Source organism: Uranotaenia lowii, chromosome 3 (assembly GCF_029784155.1).
Source record: "Uranotaenia lowii strain MFRU-FL chromosome 3, ASM2978415v1, whole genome shotgun sequence".
Lineage (NCBI taxonomy): Eukaryota > Metazoa > Arthropoda > Insecta > Diptera > Culicidae > Uranotaenia > Uranotaenia lowii.
In genome coordinates, this window is record NC_073693.1 from 343,255,125 (window position 1) to 343,274,062 (window position 18,938).

Here is an 18,938-nt window from a genome sequence, read left to right on the forward strand (position 1 = left end):
AATCTACTTTCAACAGTCGACTTTTTACTGTCAACTTCTGGAAGGGCACTTTCGATGGCCACCTTCGAAAAAGCGGGAAGGCGAAAATCAACTGTCAAAAGACGATTAAGTCTTTTGTTAGGGTAAGATTAAAATAAGTCAACTTTTAGAATTCGACTGTTGAAAGTTGATAATCAGCCATCAATAAGCAGAATTCGGCTGTCATAAGCCGACTTCTGGCAGTTGACTTCTGATAGTCGTCTTTTGATGGTGGACTTTTAAAAGTCGACTTTCGATTATCGATTTCAAACAGTCGAGATTTTATGCTTGATATTATTATTCTGATGATCGACATTTGGCAGTCAACCTCTGACAGTCGATATCTGAAAGTCTACTTCCAACAGTCGGTTTCACAAACTAATGACTTCTAACAGCGGTCTTCTGATGATCGATTTCTAGTTGTCAAAATTTGGTAATAATCAATAGTGGACTTCTGACAATCGAATACTAACAATCAACATTCAACAGTCGACCTTTAACTGTCGACATAAGGAAGCGGCTTCTGATAGCCACCTTCGAAAGAGCGGAAGGCGAAATCCAACTGTCAGAAGACGATATTAGAAGTCAACTTTCAGAAGGCAACTGTTGAAAGTTGATAATCAGAAATCAATAAACAGAAGTCGGCTATCAAAAGTCGACTTTTGGCAGCTGAATTTTTACAGTCCACTCCTGATAGCGGACTTTTAACAGTCGACTTTCGATGATCGATTTCAAACAGTCGAGTTTTTATGTTCGATAATTACATTCTGATGATCGACAGTTGGCAGTTAACTTCTGACAGTCGACCTCTGACAGGCAACTTCCAACAGTCGGTTTCAGAAACTTGTGACTTCTAACAGCGGTCTTCTCATGATCGATTTCTAGTTGTCACAATTTGGTAATAATCAAAAGTGGACTTCTGACAATCGTCTACTAACAATCAACTTCCAACAGTCGACTTTTAACTGTCGACATCAGGTTGCTTCTGACAGCCACCTTCGAAAGAGCGGAAGGCTAAATCCAACTGTCAGAAGACGATATAAGAAGTCAACTTTCAGAAGGCGACTGTTGAAAGTTGATAATCAGAAATCAATAAACAGAAGTCGGCTATCATAAGTCGACTTCTGGCAGTTGACTTCTTACAGTCGACTTCTGATGGTGGACTTTTAACAGTCGACTTTCGATGATCGATTCCCAACAGTCGAGATTTATTGCTCAATAATTACCTTCTGATGATCGACAGTTGACAGTTAACTTCTGACAGTCGACCTCTGACAGTCAACTTCCAACAGTCGGTTTTATAAACTTGTGACTTGTGATATTCGATTCCTGACGTTCGATTTCTTGATCGATAAATTTGATAATCAATAGTCGACTTCTGATAATCGACTACTAACAATCAACATTCAACAATCCACTTTTTACTATCGACTTCTGGGAGAGGACTTCTAATAGTAACCTTTAGAATAAACGAGAAGACGAAAACCAACTGTCAAAAGACGATGTCAGAAGTCAACCTTCCGAAGTTGACTGTTGAAAGTTGACAATAAGCAGAAGTCGGCTGTCAAAAGATGACATCTGGCAGTTAACTTTTTACAGTCGGCTTTTGATGGTGGATTTTTAACAGTCGACTTTTAATGGTCGATTCCAACAGTCGAGATTTTATGCTCGATATTAACCTTCTGATGATCGACACTTGGCAGTTAACTTCTGACAGTCGATATCTGACAGTCAACTTCCAACAGTCGGTTTCATAAACTAATGACTTCTAACAGCGGTCTTCTGATGATCAATTTCTAGTTGTCAAAATTTGGTAATAATCAATAGTGGACTTCTGACAATTGTCTACTAACAATCAACTTTCAACAGTCGAAGTCAACTTTCAGAAGTCAACTGTTAGTTGATCAGTTAATCAGAAATCAATAAGCAGAAATCGGCTGTCAAAAGTAGCCTATCAAAAGTCGAATGAAAAAAATCGACCTATATAGTTTGAAGTCGACTGTTGAAAGTTTCGCGTTTCTGACGGCCAATTTTAACCAGGCTATATTTGAATTCAGATCTTAAACTCAGGACAATTTGGATATATTCTTGGCAATCAACTTTTGTGGTTTTTTGACAATAAACTTTAAACTTTTGATAGTCGTCTTCTAACAGTCGTCTTCTAACAGTCGTCTTCTAACGTCGAGTTCAAGCTCGACTTCTGGTTTTTTTAACTATAGACTTTTGGTAGAAACTTCAGAGAGTCGACTTCTGACAGTAAACTTCTGGCAATCAACTTCACACAGTCGACTTCTGACTGTTGACTATTGATACTTCTGGCAGACCACTTCTGGAGGCGAAGGTCAGAAGTCAAAAGTCATCTATCGAAAGTCGGCTTTCGGAAACCGTTTGTTAGAAGTTAACGTTTGACAGTCATCTGTCGTACGTCGATCATCAAAGGTCAATAGCAAGAAGTCGACTGTTGGAAGATAACCGACATAATTCTATTGTCAGTCGGTTTTCATAAATCGACTGTTAGAAATCAGCTGTAAAAAATCGGCTGCCAAAAGTAAACCGTCAAAAAACGACTTTCGGCGATCGACTTCTGAGAATCGCTCGATTTCTGACATTCGGCTTTTGACAGTTGACTATCAATAGCCGACTACTAGAAGTAGTTTATCAACGGTCAACTTCTTACTTCTGATTTCGCCTTCGGCAAAATTATGCACGTGACGCCCTCCGAAATTGGTAAACGCGCTCATTCGGATCCGTCGTCTACCCGGAAAGCGGTCTAAATTTATGACCTCGCTCAATCATACCCGGGCAGAGAGCGTTGGGTCGGTTTCTCAACTCAAGCTAAGTCGTAACCTAATTCAGCCTCAATTGTCACTTGCGGGGTGCATCATTTACCAATTCAGGGTGCCGTCGTCGGTCGTAAATTGGACCTTGAATTCAAGTGTTTGTTGTGTACCAGAAGATGATCCGGGAACTACTCGGCTCAATCGACTCGGCCGGTTAGTATTTTTAGAGCTGCAGAATCTAATCTCCAGTTTTCTTGGATGCGAAATCGTTTCGCACACCCGAGTCTTCGTTCCGTCCCGTGTAGATTAGGTAATTGGAACAAATTGAGCTAAATCACTCGGGGGATGATGAGTACTGGGCATAAGTGATGATCTGGGACCGATTCGAGGTTGTCTGGTTACGGTTGTCCTAGGGGAAGGTTCCGAGTCTCGTGTCCGCGTTGATACGGGATCTCGGTTCTATAAAAGCTTGGTAAATCTGGTGGGTCGAGTTTAGTGCTTGGGGTGTCGTTCTTAAGTAGATTGGCTTAGTCGATTTTGAGATTCGTAGCGCGATGGATGGGAAGATGTTGGTGGTAGCGATTTTTGTTCTTGTGGAAATGGGGCTTAGTTTAGGGGCTGCAGCCAGTGGCCAGTGCGTGTGTGGAATTCGGCAATCCAGGAACGATTCAGTGGTACCGGGGGAGCAGATTGAACCTGGCGAGTGGCCCTGGCAGGTGGGAATCTACTGGTGGCAAGGCTCGAAACTTAATCCCCCTAGTCGGATTTGCGAAGGTGTTCTGATGAATGGTGAAGGATGGGTTCTGACGTCTGCCAATTGTTTGAAAGATACCCATGGGAATGTTCTGAAGACAGCCGGAATGGTTGGCCATGTGGGACTGGTGGCATTGCAGCAGAACACTGAAGGATCCCGGAGGTTTGGTGTTGGCAATGTGAAGATCAATGACGAGTTAGATTTGGCCTTGGTCCGGTTGAAGGTCGAAGACGATGAAGAGTGGGAAGGAATGCCGATATGCTTCACTTATGAGATGGAAGAATGGGATCTACTTTATGGTCGATATGTTTACGTACTTCAACAAAGCCATCGACATCGCTTGGGTGGATTCGAGATCGTGAAGCTGCAGCTGGAAAAGGAAGTCATCTGTCACGGACTCACGTTGACAGTTAAGGCGAAGGCCATTTCCGATAACAACATCAAGCTCAAAACTAGAGGTGAGTGTCCAGGGAGTCCTTCACATCATAATCCTACTTAATCAGCCACTAACTTATTCCTCAACCAGGTACCCACTATCGGGACTCGGCCCGCGGAACCCCCCTCTACATCTACAAACCGGAAGGCTGGAGTTTACTGGGGATCTCCAACAAGGTTCAACCCTCTCTTCCTGGAAAACTCTGCCAACCGGGGGACTACGAATCCTTCCTCAGCTTCAGCGTCGATCAGGTTCACGAATGGATCGCATCCGAATTGGACGAAGGCTTCAACAGTGTGGAAACTTCAACGGAGTAGTAGTTAGTGTTAATTCTACGCGGTGTCAAATTGAGCCAAACGAAGGAGCAAAAAAAGGTTCGCTGGCCTCTTTCCAGCCCGGTGATTTACAGTCATTTCGCTAAGCCAAAAAAGCAAAACCAACAGCACAAATAAATAAACCTTTACAATAAAACAAAAGAAACCATATTTTTCGACTGGTGTTTTTTCTTCGAATTTCCTCCGTTCGTCACAGCCTTTGGAGACAATAAAACAAATAGCAAAACGTGCTTCTTCTGCCGATCTTCAGCCTGCTCGAAGTGTCAAGGAATCGACAATCAGACACAGGAAAAAAAAAGAGCAGAAAAACAACCATCGACAATCGTCTTGGTCCGTTTGCTCGTTTCGAGTTGTTCCGGGGCTCAGGGGCCCGAAAAAAAATTCCTCCCATTCGAGAAAATTGGCGCCATCCGGTGGATCGGTCTTTAACGAGTCACCCATCGTAGGAAATCAGTCAGTCACTCATGAATCACCTCCGGATGGACGGAAATGCAAATTCTGGCCGTCTTTTTTTATTTCCTAGCTTTTCGGGGTCTCGTCTCCCATTTGTCCAACTAGGTTGTGTCGAAGTGTGTCGCAGAAATAGAAAAAGAAAAACTGGATAATTGAACTGGGTTGGTAACTGACCTCTCTCTCTTTTGAGTAAGAGGAATTTTATGTTGATGGGTACCGAATACTTGAAGGCTCTTCTTCTTTTAGCATGAGGCAGGTATGGACTGTGGTAACTAGGCTTGATTTGAGATGTTCTACTTTCTTTACTTGGAATTACTTTATTGGTCAATTTGGGTGAGCCTTGTTCATCATGAAAGAAGGTAAATTAGCTGAGGTTTTATTCATTACATTGACAACTTGACAAAACAGAGTGAAACATAAACACGTACTTACGTATTTCTGCATCATAGATGTGAAAATTAACCTTCTACTGTATGAGTTAAGTTCAAATAAACAATTGTTAAGTATTTGTTTTGGATATTTTTTCTACACGCGCGCGCGTAAAAAAATGTGTGAATGTTGTATGACAAAACGACTTTACGCAGAAAAGTCTTGATTCCTGTATGATCGACACTCGCAATAAATTTCATATCTCGGTGTCTCCGGAATAAAATTTTATTTTTGAAAATAAGTATCCTTTATTTTTCACCATTCGAAAGCTGGGGCGTTCCGCTTTCATTTAATTTTAAACTTGGAATAATTCATTGGAAAATCAAGAATATTTTGTTAATTTTGTAGATTTTTTTAACCTTTTTTCGTGCATCTTACAAATGCTAAAACCACCAACCCACAGAACGTGTACTATGCATGCCGTGAGTTACCGCATAGAGGCTACCACGCGCCCATCCATCGAGTTCGCAATTATAAATAAAATCGATAACCCAAACATTAATCGATAATAAACATGAACATTCCGTTCCCAGACACAAACCAAAGTCAATACGAACATTCCATTCCCAGAGAATGAGAAATTAAACATAAAACAATTCCAGTAGATAACGATTCATTTCAGACAGAATAAAAGGGGAATGAAATCAAATCAAACAGTTAGTTCAGTTCTAGGTTTCAGTGAAGTGTAGTCAATAAGAAGTAGTGTAATCTAAGTGTAGTTTTAAGTGTGATAAAAAATAAATATTTTTTTATGAAACGATAAGAAAAATAGTTTAACTCGTGACCGGGATCCAATCTCATGACCGTTGGCTTAGAATACTTGAAAGCTATTCTCTACGCCACGGGCTGCGGTTAAGTGTACCAAGTATGCACAGCGAAAAAAAATTACTAACAATTTGCAACACTTGGTCGAAAGACTCCCCATCACCAGTTATACAAATCCTCAAATTTTGGAAACTATCCGCCCATCCCATCTCTTCACTCTAAAGGGTGTGTTACATCAAATTGAATTTTTAGGAATTATATCTTCAGCTTTCGCTTATAATCAGATAAGAGTGTATAGATCACGTTGGCCATGCTTCACCAGTCAATTTTTCGTAAGTTTGGAAAAATGTCGTCGAACGAAAAAGAGCGTCGTGCATGAATCCTGCGCACTCATTTCGAGTATCCGGAGTTGTCACATCGGGACATCGGTAAGATATTGGGAATCGTCCAATCCACGGTCAGCAGAGTACTAAAACGATACTTCGAAAACCTTACCATTGACCGGAAGGTGAAGAACGGCAAAAATGGATGCACCGTCAGTGAAAAAGATGACAAGCGCGTTGTTAAGCAGTTTAGACGTGATCCGAGAAGTTCGGTCCGGGATGTCGCCAAAAAGCTGAATTTGTCTAGTTCATTCGTCCAGCGGACCAAGCAGCGGGAGGGCCTGCGTACATACAAGGTTCAGAAGGCTCCTAATCGCGACGAAAGGCAAAACATGGTGGGGAAGACGCGAGCCCGGAAGCTGTACACTGAAATGGGGACGAAGCCGCATTGCCTGGTAATGGACGACGAAACCTACGTCAAAGGGGACTTTCGTCAACTGCCGGACCTGTTGTTCTTCACCGCAGAGGACAAATTTAGCTTCCGGAGGAGATTCGTAAGCAGAAACTATCCAAGTATGCCAAAAACTAGATGGTGTGGCTAGCGATCTGCTTTTGCGAAAAGCGAAGCGCCCCCTTCGTGACGACCGGCACCGCAAACGAGCAGGTTTACCTTAAGGAGCGTCTACAGAAGCGCTTACTATCACTATTGAAGCAGCACGAGGGCTCGACCATCTTCTGGCCGGATTCCGCTTCGTGCCACTATTCAAAAGACGTGTTGAAGTGGTACAAAGCCAACGGGGTCACCTTCGTGCCAAAGGAAATGAACCCGCCCAATACAGAAATATTGGGCGATTATGAAGCAGGCCCTCCGGAAGAACCCAAAAGTTGTCAAATCGTAGGCGGACTTCAAGAGAAAATGGATTTCTGTTAAAAAAAACTACAACCTGACGTTGTACAGAACCTTATGGACGGGGTAAAGAAGAAGGTGCGAGCATACGGAATTGGGCTCAATTTTCAAAAGGATCGGTCTACTGGGCGAATTTCTACAGCGTTTTTCCCGCGATGCAATTTTATGTGGCATACCCTTTACCCGCTTTTTTCGGAATTTTAGGGTGGCCAGCGGGTTTCTATTTTCACGGTTTTAGAATACACTGCTCAATACCTTTTACAAAATTTATTGACCGAACCAATAGACATTTTATAATATTTGTAAGTGAAAGTGTGTGAAAACTGAAAATTTTCAGTGAATCAATTTTGTAACTCGCAGTTATTCAAAACTGCAAAAATTGCGGTGACACTTGTTGGATTTCGTACCGATACACGACGAAACCGGGAACGAAATCAAGTAATACCTTGGCGCCGACCGTGGCCTAGACGATAGCGTTTCAGTGTTCTAAACCAGAGTTCATGAGATCGAGTCTCGGTCACGGCACACTATTTCTCACTATCTCTTTCTGTGGGCTGGTGGTGTTAGCATTAGTAAGATGCTAGCCGTTATATCCATGAAAGATGTACGCTTTATTCTTAAGTAGAATTAGATCTCTTCAAAGAAACATAAAGTTTCACTGAGATCTTACATGTGTGTTCGTTTTAAAAGACAGCCGTTCAGCAAACACGCAGCGATAAAAATCTTAAGTGCAAAAGTGTAGTGATATTGTGATGGAATATTGTGAAGAATTTGTGTATTAATTTAAGTTTTTTTATTCTAATATAGTTTTCTGAGGATGGCTGAATGTAGTAAGCCGAAACGTCAAAAGAATTGTTTTTATTTTATTTCAAATCCACCAAAAAGCATCAACCAGAAAAGTCGATGAATTTTGAATCAGAACATCAGAAATGATTCTGATCTCATTGTAAATTGGAATGATTTTTTCTCTAACCTGAGCAAGGAATATTTAAATGAGGTAGTGCCGAGAGCCATATTGTTTTTTTTTGTGACGTCACAAAAACGATTGTATCGAAAATTTTTATGAGAATGGTAGGAATTTCTAAGAAAAAAAAACGGTTTAGAACGAAAAATGAAATCCAATTTCATTTTGATTAGGTTGTATGGCCTCTATTTCACTATGTTATGAAGTTTTTTTGGTCCTTTGAAGATTGCAGTATGATTTTTTCTTATTTTATTAGTGAATAAAATGTCCCCTTGACGCTAAAACGTGCAAAAATGAAGGAAAGATCAGCTTTAAAAAGCTCTAGCTGGAAGGTATTGAGTGTTCAGCTGATTGTCATGATTTTAATCTAATTGGTTTACTATAGGTATACAATTCTTATGAAGAACAATTAACATCAATAAATGATCGTTAACTCAGTTTACAAAAATACCAATAAAAGATTGTGGTTTTGTATAAACATTTGTGTTTTGATCACTTTATTGTAATAAGAAGCTTAAACTGCCTTCACTTGAACATTTTCATGTAAGACTTTGAAATAATTTTAAAGTTATGCTAATTTCATCATTTTTTCTAACTTCTTCTAACTTTTTCTAACTAATCCATCATTTTTTCTAACTTCGATGGTCTATTTTATAGAAAAAAAAACTATTCGAAAATGCAACTTTTTTCGTACAGATCTTGAAGAGCAAGAATCCTTCTACAATAACATGTTTTCAATGTGGAAAATTTCTAGCACATTCTTAAAATTAACTATCAACGAAAAAGATAAATTTTCTAGTAAATTAACAGATTTTGCGTGATTGTGACGTCTCAGCCTGTACCAATACTAGAGCAAGGCTACCTTGACATTACCTTCTTTAAATATTCCTTGTAACGTGAGAAAATTTTGAAAAAAATTGGATCCGAAATTAGATTTCGAGGTGTCGGCAATAGTTCTGAGCAGAGATGCCAATGTGCCTGATTTTTCAGGGATTGCCTGATTTTTCGAGGCTCAGCCTGATAACCTGATAAGCCATTGAATTTCCTTGATTTTTGAAAATATGCCTGATTTTGCCGAATGTGGTGAAAAATGGGTAGCAAGGAACTGGATTAGGTACCATTGCTGAAGTTAAAAAATTGAAAATGTGGCTGAATCAAAGCTATCGAAAGATTCCCTTTAATCAGGTGCTATCGGCTTCCACGAATTTCTGGCGACAAAACACTAGCGCCAAATGAGTGTTGACGGGTTAAGATCCCTCCTCGAGTTTGAACTTTTTTCACGCACACACATGCACCAGTACAAATTGCATTGTTGTAAACAATATAAACATAAACATTGTGTGAATGAAGTTACGCTTGACTTTCAAAGTATTAGTGTGATGATGTGCTTTCACTCAAAGCTTGAATGCAAAGCTGCAATACTCAGGAAAGCTGCAAAGGTTGGATCCATCCCGACTATCTTGATGCTTGGAGATCTTTGCTTTAATTCTTATTTAAAAAAGGGAATTAAAAAGAATCTTGCGATTGCTTTGATTCAGTAGAATTATTCTACCAAGTAGGCTCACAACACATATTGAAGTTAAAATGTGGAGTGATGACCACAACAAGGGACATCACTTTGAGCGGAATTTCCGTTACTTACGTAGCCTGATTTTTATATCACCAGTTCCCTGATTTTTGAAAAAAAAAAAAAAATGTTGGCAACCCTGGTTCTGAGTCAAGAATGTTGAGGCGCCCGCACAATAGCCCGTCGGGCGTTGCGTCGCATCAGCGTCGCGTTGACATTTCATTTTGAGGGTACCATTCAGGGGTGCCAGGTGGTTTCGTCAAAATTCAGGACAACGCGAAGTTAAAAATCAGGATTTTTCAGGACACCTCTTAATTCATGAAAATAATAAGGATTTCTGCTGAGATTGCATAAATAAAGGCGCAATACGGGTGTTGTAAACGTCTTGATTTATGCCACAACAGTACGCAGCTTGTTGGCTGGTCGGTACTTTATATAAAAAAAAACCAAAAAAATATCATCTGAATCGGAGATTACCAGCTGTGAAATGGATTTAACTATTTTATTACCTATTTATTTGATTTTCTCATATTTTAACTACAAATTTGATCATATTTAAAAAGTTTGCATGAAAATCAGGACAAATCAGGACATTTTAGGGATAACTTTTCAAAAATCAGTACAATTCGAGAGTTTTTGAAAAAAATCAGGACAGTCTCTCAAAAATCAGGACAAATCCTGATAAATCAGGACACCTGGCACCTCTGGTACCATTTTCCGCAGAGGACTGAACCAGCTGTCAAATCGCATACAAACGCACCGTACCAAATTTTTGGAACCAGAACGTCAGTGTGGTTCCCGAAATTAAACACTTTACCCCATAACAGACTCGAAATAGGGTAACATTTTGGTTGCCAAATACATCTGTTGTTGTCATACTGCAGATTTAGAATCGATTTTAACAATGTTTATGCTGAAAACTCTGCATTTTGTGCCCAACCATAATTTATTAATGTTACCAAAGATCCCTTTGATTGACATTCCCGAGCCGCAGATATCATTTTAAGGATTGTTAAAAAATTGCCTCTGGTTGAAATTTTTGCAATGAGGACGCCATGTTGCCCCTATAAGTGTTTCACTCGTTTCATTTTTCTTCTTCCTGCGGGTTTCTTGACCGAAAACTTGGTACGGGAATTTTTGTTTTCTTCAGCCCCTTGATTTTCCGTTTGAGCCACCACAATAAAGGCGGCCGCACAATAGCGTCGTCGCGTCGCGTTGACATTTAATTTTGAGGATGCCATTTTCCGTTTGAGTCACCACAATGGTGCGTTGCGTTAGTGAAGACATTGTACTTTAACGCATAACTTGTTCTAAACGGCAGCGTTTTCCAGCCTCTACTTTTTGGTTTTGAAAAAAAAAATCAAAATTCAAGCGCGTCAGAAGGGACTGAACTATTTGTTTTTGATAGTTTTCGTCAAAGATTGACACAAACAGATTTAAAAATCATATCATCGTCATTTGTCATCATCGTCGTTAGAAATGTCATTGAAATTTGTTTTTAACATTAAAATATATTTGACATAATGAAGAAATTATAGTAGACGCTATATTGTGGTGCGAAAATTGTAGAGTGCGTCGCGTCAGCGTTTTAGTACTCAACGATGCATTTAAAATTTTGAATTTCGAATAGAATACCTCGCTTATTATTTATGGACCCTCATGATGAGGTGGATTTTACCCCTGATAGATATACGAAATACCAAGAAATATTCATCTTATGGTTCTACTATGAAGATCACTAATGTCTTATCACAACCATTCAACTATAAGGTACCGTAATCCGGGGTAAGATTGATCACTTTTTTCAATATTTTTCGATTATTTTTTTCTGATAAGGGAAATGTGGCATGTTTCATATTTCTAAAACCAGTACTGGACTTCAGTGAACATGGTTGCAGAAATTTATTAGACTACTTCAAATTTGATTTACAAATCGATTTCGTCTCTGTTTAGAATTTGATGCTTTGGGATAATATTGATCAGTCTCTATTTCAAATCAATTCAATTCCCAAGGCCAAGGCTTTCGCACTATTTCCCTTTAATTTTTTCCTTCAAACTTTACCATTTGATAGGGTTTCTAGCCTTTTATCCTAAACTGGCTTACTGTTGGAAAATGTTCCTATTTTTTTATTTTAAAAATTTACCTCATACTACAACAGAAACTACACCAAAACTATACATTTACTATATGCATAAAAGTTGAACTGTAACATAAATCAACCCGAGTTTGTCTGCGAGCCTTCGAAAAAATAGATATTTCAATATTTTGAAATTACATTTTTACTTACATTTGACATTTGCTAAAACAAACCAAATTTTTTCCCAATTTAAAACTCAACTTATGAGTTTTAAACGGGGAAAAAAGTTTTGAGTTATTTTAACATTAGACTTAGTTATTGATGATTATGTGGAAAAATTTCATGTTGATCAAAGATACCCCGCTGATCAATGTTACCCCGTTCTACGGGACCTCGTTTGTTTTTTGAATTTAAAACTTCTGAAATTCAAATCAATAAAGTTCATAACGCCTGTAGCGTGACTGCCAAAACTGATCTCAATGCAACTTAAACTTATTCCAGCTGCTACCGGGTCGTGCTGAATTAAACTATATCTTCTAATGAGCTTGGGCTGATGAATCATCATGGGCATACAAATGAGGCCCACCTACGTAGACAATTGAAATTATGCTACTGAACTGACTGTTTATAAATAAGGCAACGATGCGCCGCCGTGCCGTCAACTTATTTACCAGAGCACAAATATTTACCATTTTGCATCGGCAGCGAAGCGGTAGCTTACCTGCTTGATATTTTAGGTCGCTGAAGTTTTCGTGAAGATGTGCCTCTCTGTGTCTGACTGGAAGATAAATCGCTTCCTCAACGTTGGGCACAATACTGCGCTTTCTGGCAGAAATGACTTAGGGTACAATGACGTAAAAACTATCTTATTCCTACTCAACAGTAAACTTGAGAGGAATTTTGTGAAAATATAAATCCATAAAGAGTTCCAACTACCGTAAGTCACCGACATAAATATCGAAACAACAAGTGATTCGGTCTGCCGAAGGCGGAGATTTCCCTCCCTGAAAGGTAAATAGATGAACATTTGAACATGTGCCTCGGATTCGTTTTTGTTTGTCATATTGCTCTAAGGCTAATGAAAACGCCAAAGCATTGCATTGCTGCTGGCAAGTGCCATTTGGCTGGCGTCGATTATTTTGCGCCAAAAGGCAGCGAACCAAAACGATGGCATATTATTCGCAATGTTGGGTGTACTTTTAATAAGTAACTCTCCCCTTCGCTGTTGGTAGTTGTAATTGGTTGGGAGTAAATCTGTAGTAACAACTCGTACATCTCAGTACATTTTAGCCCAGATTTGCTAGTGAAGTGGCTCAGGTCGGTGTTGGGGACGTTATGCTACATGACCCACCCATTGATGGGTAGGTGTTGTGTTTCTTTGAACGAACTAGCTAAATTGCTCAATGATCATCAGAGGGTTGCAAAATTGTTAGTTAGTCATCTAAATCAATTGTTTAGCGGTGAATTTTATTACTAATTCAAGCTGTTCCAGGAATTGATGAAATCTAACATATATTTAGTTGGCGTAGGTTACTCATCCAGATGCCAAATTCTTTTTTTTCTCTCTAAATACCAGATCTCAATATGAATTCTGGTTATGATCTGATCCGATCGTCTTGATTCCAGTACTGATTTTTTTATTTAAAAATTAAAATTTACATCAAAATGAGAAATGGTTCTTTATTACAATGTTTTAAGCTTATTTTAAAATAATTTTAAAATTCAATAAAATTAAGAAAAATAAACACCAGAATAAAATAGCGTTATCACACAAAAACATGATTTTTTACTTCACATGAATAATAAAATATCCTTATTGTATTTGGAAATACCTTGTTGATTTATGTTCCAATTTTTTTTTCGTTTCAGGTGCGTCTTTTTTTTAGAGTTGTCGCGCATTTCTGCGAATCCAGAGTATGTATCAAACATAAAAACTGTTTGCAATATATAACCACTTTAATCAATTTCTATCTGTAAAACATTTAAAGATTTAGTTTAGGAATAAAACTGTGAATGACAAAAATTACAGAAATGACGAACAATCAAAAACAAAAAAAAGGAATTTTACAAAAATGAAAAAAATGACGAAAATGACAAAAATGACAGAAATAACAAATAAAACAAACAAGATAAAAATGAAAAAAAAATAAACGAAATCTGTAAAAATGACAAAGGTGACAAAAATTAAATCAAAAGAAGAATGTGACAAACATGAAGATAATGACAAAAATGACACAAAAGTGGTAAAAATGACAAAAAAGGAAAAGAAAACAAAAATATCTAAAAACTAAACAATGAACAAAAAAAAAAAAAAAAACACAAGAATGACAGAAATGACAAATAAAACAAAAATGATAAAAACGCAAAAACCAAAATTAGTAAAAATGACAAAGATGAAATTTTTTCTTTTAAAATTGAGGAAATGACTAAAATGAATATTATGACAAAAATGACCAAAATGACAAAAATGACAAAGATGACAAAAATGACAAAAATGACAAAAATGACAAAAATGACAAAAATGACAAAAATGACAAAAATGACAAAAATGACAAAAATGACAAAAATGACAAAAATGACAAAAATGACAAAAATGACAAAAATGACAAAAATGACAAAAATGACAAAAATGACAAAAATGACAAAAATGACAAAAATGACAAAAATGACAAAAATGACAAAAAGGACAAAAAGGACAAAAAGGACAAAAATGACAAAAATGACAAAAATGACAAAAATGACAAAAATGACAAAAATGACAAAAATGACAAAAATAACAAAAATGACAAAAATGACAAAAATGACAAAAATGACAAAAATGACAAAAATGACAAAAATGACAAAAATGACAAAAATGACAAAAATGACAAAAAGGACAAAAATGACAAAAATGACAAAGATGAGAAAGATGAGAAAAATGACAAAAATGACAAAAATGACAAAAATGACAAAAATGACAAAAATGACAAAAATGACAAAAATGACAAAAATGACAAAAATGACAAAAATGACAAAAATGACAAAAATGACAAAAATGACAAAAATGACAAAAATGACAAAAATGACAAAAATGACAAAAATGACAAAAATGACAAAAATGACGAAAATGACAAAAATGACAAAAATGACAAAAATGACAAAAATGACAAAAATGACCAAAATGACAAAAATGACAAAAATGACAAAAATGACAAAAATGACCTAAATGACCAAAATGGCAAAAATGACAAAATGGCAAAAATGACAAAAATGACCAAAAGGACAAAAATGACAAAAATGACAAAAATGACAAAAATGACAAAAATGACAAAAATGACAAAAATGACAAAAATGACAAAAATGACAAAAATGACAAAAATGACAAAAATGACAAAAATGACAAAAATGACAAAAATGACAAAAATGACAAAAATGACAAAAATGACAAAAATGACGAAAATGACGAAAATGACAAAAATGACAAAAATGACAAAAATGACAAAAATGACCAAAATGACAAAAATGACAAAAATGACAAAAATGACAAAAATGACAAAAATGACAAAAATGACAAAAATAACCTGAATGACCAAAATGGCAAAAATGACAAAAATGGCAAAAATGACAAAAATGACCAAAAGGACAAAAATGACAAAAATGACAAAAATGACAAAAATGACAAAAATGACAAAAATGACAAAAATGACAAAAATGACAAAAATGACAAAAATGACAAAAATGACAAAAATGACAAAAATAACAAAAATGACAAAAATGACAAAAATGACAAAAATGACAAAAATGACAAAAATGACAAAAATGACAAAAATGACAAAAATGACAAAAATGACAAAAATGACAAAAATGACAAAAATGACAAAAATGACAAAAATGACAAAAATGACAAAAATGACAAAAATGACAAAAATGACAAAAATGACAAAAATGACAAAAATGACAAAAATGATAAAAATGACAAAAATGACAAAAATGACAAAAATGACAAAAATGACAAAAATGACAAAAATGACAAAAATGACAAAAATGACAAAAATGACAAAAATGACAAAAATGACAAAAATGACAAAAATGATAAAAATGACAAAAATGACAAAAATGACAAAAATGACAAAAATGACAAAAATGACAAAAATGACAAAAATGACAAAAATGACAAAAATGACAAAAATGACAAAAATGACAAAAATGACAAAAATGACAAAAATGACAAAAATGACAAAAATGACAAAAATGACAAAAATGACAAAAATGACAAAAATGACAAAAATGACAAAAATGACAAAAATGACAAAAATGACAAAAATGACAAAAATGACAAAAATGACAAAAATGACAAAAATGACAAAAATGACAAAAATGACAAAAATGACAAAAATGACAAAAATGACAAAAATGACAAAAATGACAAAAATGACAAAAATGACAAAAATGACAAAAATGACAAAAATGACAAAAATGACAAAAATGACAAAAAGGACAAAAATGACAAAAATGACAAAAATGACAAAGATGAGAAAAATGACAAAAATGACAAAAATGACAAAAATGACAAAAATGACAAAAATGACAAAAATGACAAAAATGACAAAAATGACAAAAATGACAAAAATGACAAAAATGACAAAAATGACAAAAATGACAAAAATGACAAAAATGACAAAAATGACAAAAATGACAAAAATGACAAAAATGACAAAAATGACAAAAATGACAAAAATGACAAAAATGACAAAAATGACCAAAATGGCAAAAATGACAAAAATGGCAAAAATGACAAAAATGACCAAAAGGACAAAAATGACAAAAATGACAAAAATGACAAAAATGACAAAAATGACAAAAATGACAAAAATGACAAAAATGACAAAAATGACAAAAATGACAAAAATTATAAAGACAAAAATGACAAAAATGACAAAAATGACAAAAATGACAAAAATGACAAAAATGACAAAAATTACAAAAATGACAAAAATGACAAAAATGACAAAAATGACAAAAATGACAAAAATGACAAAAATGACAAAATTGACAAAATTGACAAAAATGACAAAAATGAACATTAAACTTTCAAAAAAAGGCAATGCTTCACATTGAAAGGTTTTTGCAATGATAAAAATTATTTAAGTGTTTAAAATGACAATTATGACAAAAATGATTGAGATTACAAAAAATTCAATGTCACATGAAACATAAAGTTACAAAAAATTCAAATACACAAAATTCAGAGAACTGCATTTCAAATGTTTGTTGGCACTGTAGATAATTTCGTAAACACCATTACACTATTTTGGCATTTTTTTTATTTTACTCATTTTTAAATATTGTCAAATGATTGTTTTTTGCTATTTTTCGAATTTTTTTATATTTTCATGTTCATAATTTTTCTGTTCTTTTTAATTTTTCAATTTTTGTAATTTGTGATTTTTTGTCTTTTTGGGTCGCTTTTGTACTTGTATTGTTTGCGTTTTTCTCACTTTATTTGCTACCTGATGTCATTTTGTCAGTTTTTTTTTAAGAGATTTCGAGCTTCAATGGCTTATTCATCCCAAACATTTAGTCAGTTTTGTCAGTTTTGCAAATTTTGCCATTTTTATTAATACTGACAATTTTTGATAATTATGCTCATTTTGACAAGTTTGACATATTAACAACTTTGACAATGATAACAGTTTTAAGTTTTGACAATTTTGACAATTTTGATAACTTTGTCTATTTTATACAATTTTGACAATCTTGGACAGCTTTGACAATTCTGACGATTTTGAAAATTTCGGCTAAGATATCGTTCATTCATTTTCCATAATAAAGTAAAAAATATTTATTTATGATCCTCTTAACATAAATTTCATTCAGGTCAGGGTTAAGATCTGTAGTTTCTTATATACTTTTTGTCTTTTCTACATTTAATGTTAAATTTATAGCTTACGAACCATTCTTTGAAAAAAAAGAACCTGCAGTAAAGAATAAATGGAAAATCAAGCAAATAAATTATGCGTGATTTTAGAAGAACTTTGAAGTCTAAAAAAAAGTCTAGGAAATATACTTACCCAACTTTCACGGCATTTATTGTTAGGGCATTTTTGAAGATTGTTTACAAGTTGATTTTTTTTATTCGATTTGAAACTTTTTCGCTACCACCTTAGGGTTTATGCACGAAGAATAGCAAGGAAAGGACTTTTCTATGTGCTTTTCACCAGATTTCTTTGCACAAGTTAGGATGGAAGAGCCATTTCAGCATGGAAAACTAGAAGTTTAGTTTTAACCCTGTTCATAGCAATTAAAAAGAGCATACATAGGCGAAAATAACCGTTCCGAATCGGTGAATTTACAGAGGTTTTCTAAAAAGCTTATTAAAAAGAAAGTACACCCAAGAAATTGCGAAATTTCAATGCCGATCGGAGCTAACTATGTGCCTAAAATGCGCTGATATGTACTTTGCGCCAACGATGATACGATTGTTTTTCCGTCACTGGCATAAAGATTTGAACTATCGGGCAAAATGATGCAGGACATACATACATACAAACAAACATTCAAGGGAAACAATTTTTTGGGATTTTACTCCCATTAGATAATAAGAAATTTAAAAAAAAGTGTCGTTTGTAAGAAGCTTAACCCGTGTACCACCTGATCCAGATGGAGAATGATAACTAATTTTCATAGTGTTTCTGCCAAGGCCTATTACCTATTAAGAAATTTCATATTTTTCCGATTATTTTTCAAAAGATTCATGACGATTTTGAAGTTCGTGTCAGGTCATATTGACCCGAACGGCGTGGGAAGCTAACGACGGTGTATCGTTGTTTGGTATTAGAATAAGGTTGCCAGATTGCCCGGTTTTATCCGGGGATGCCCGGATATGTGTTAAAAAATTTGGGAACAGTCCGGCCCGGCCCGGGTGCCTGGATTTCATAGGAAAATAACCCCGATTTTGCCCGGATTTATTCACTTTAATTGCAAATCAAACAAAAAAACAAATTGCGTTGTAAAATTTTTCTATTTATGCATCCAAAACATTTTTTTTTGAACAAGTTTTACATAAATAAATCGTAAAAGGTTTTTTTTAAGCCTAAAATACGATTGTCGAAAAATATTTATGAAAAAATTTATTCTTCAAGTTTTTTTT

The 18,938-nt window shown here is 35.5% G+C and overlaps 2 protein-coding genes across 3 annotated transcripts in view; both read left to right on the forward strand.

Moving 5' to 3' along the window:
• LOC129751427 (titin homolog) overlaps positions 1–18,938 on the forward strand; it is a 173,827-nt gene that overhangs the window by 12,791 nt on the left and 142,098 nt on the right. The window lies entirely within an intron of this gene.
• Positions 3,192–4,478, forward strand: LOC129751428 (serine protease 28-like). The gene is made up of 2 exons (XM_055746922.1): positions 3,192–4,010; positions 4,079–4,478. Exons 1-2 carry the CDS (start codon positions 3,353–3,355, stop codon positions 4,303–4,305), a joined length of 885 nt encoding a protein of 294 aa, XP_055602897.1. The 5' UTR covers positions 3,192–3,352; the 3' UTR covers positions 4,306–4,478.

Coding starts and splice junctions, on each gene's coding strand:
- LOC129751428 (XM_055746922.1), top strand. CDS start 3,353: ATGGATGGGAAGATGTTGGTGGTAGCGATTTTTGTTCTTGTGGAAATG. Junction 4,011..4,078: donor CATCAAGCTCAAAACTAGAG/GTGAGTGTCCAG, acceptor TTCCTCAACCAG/GTACCCACTATCGGGACTCG.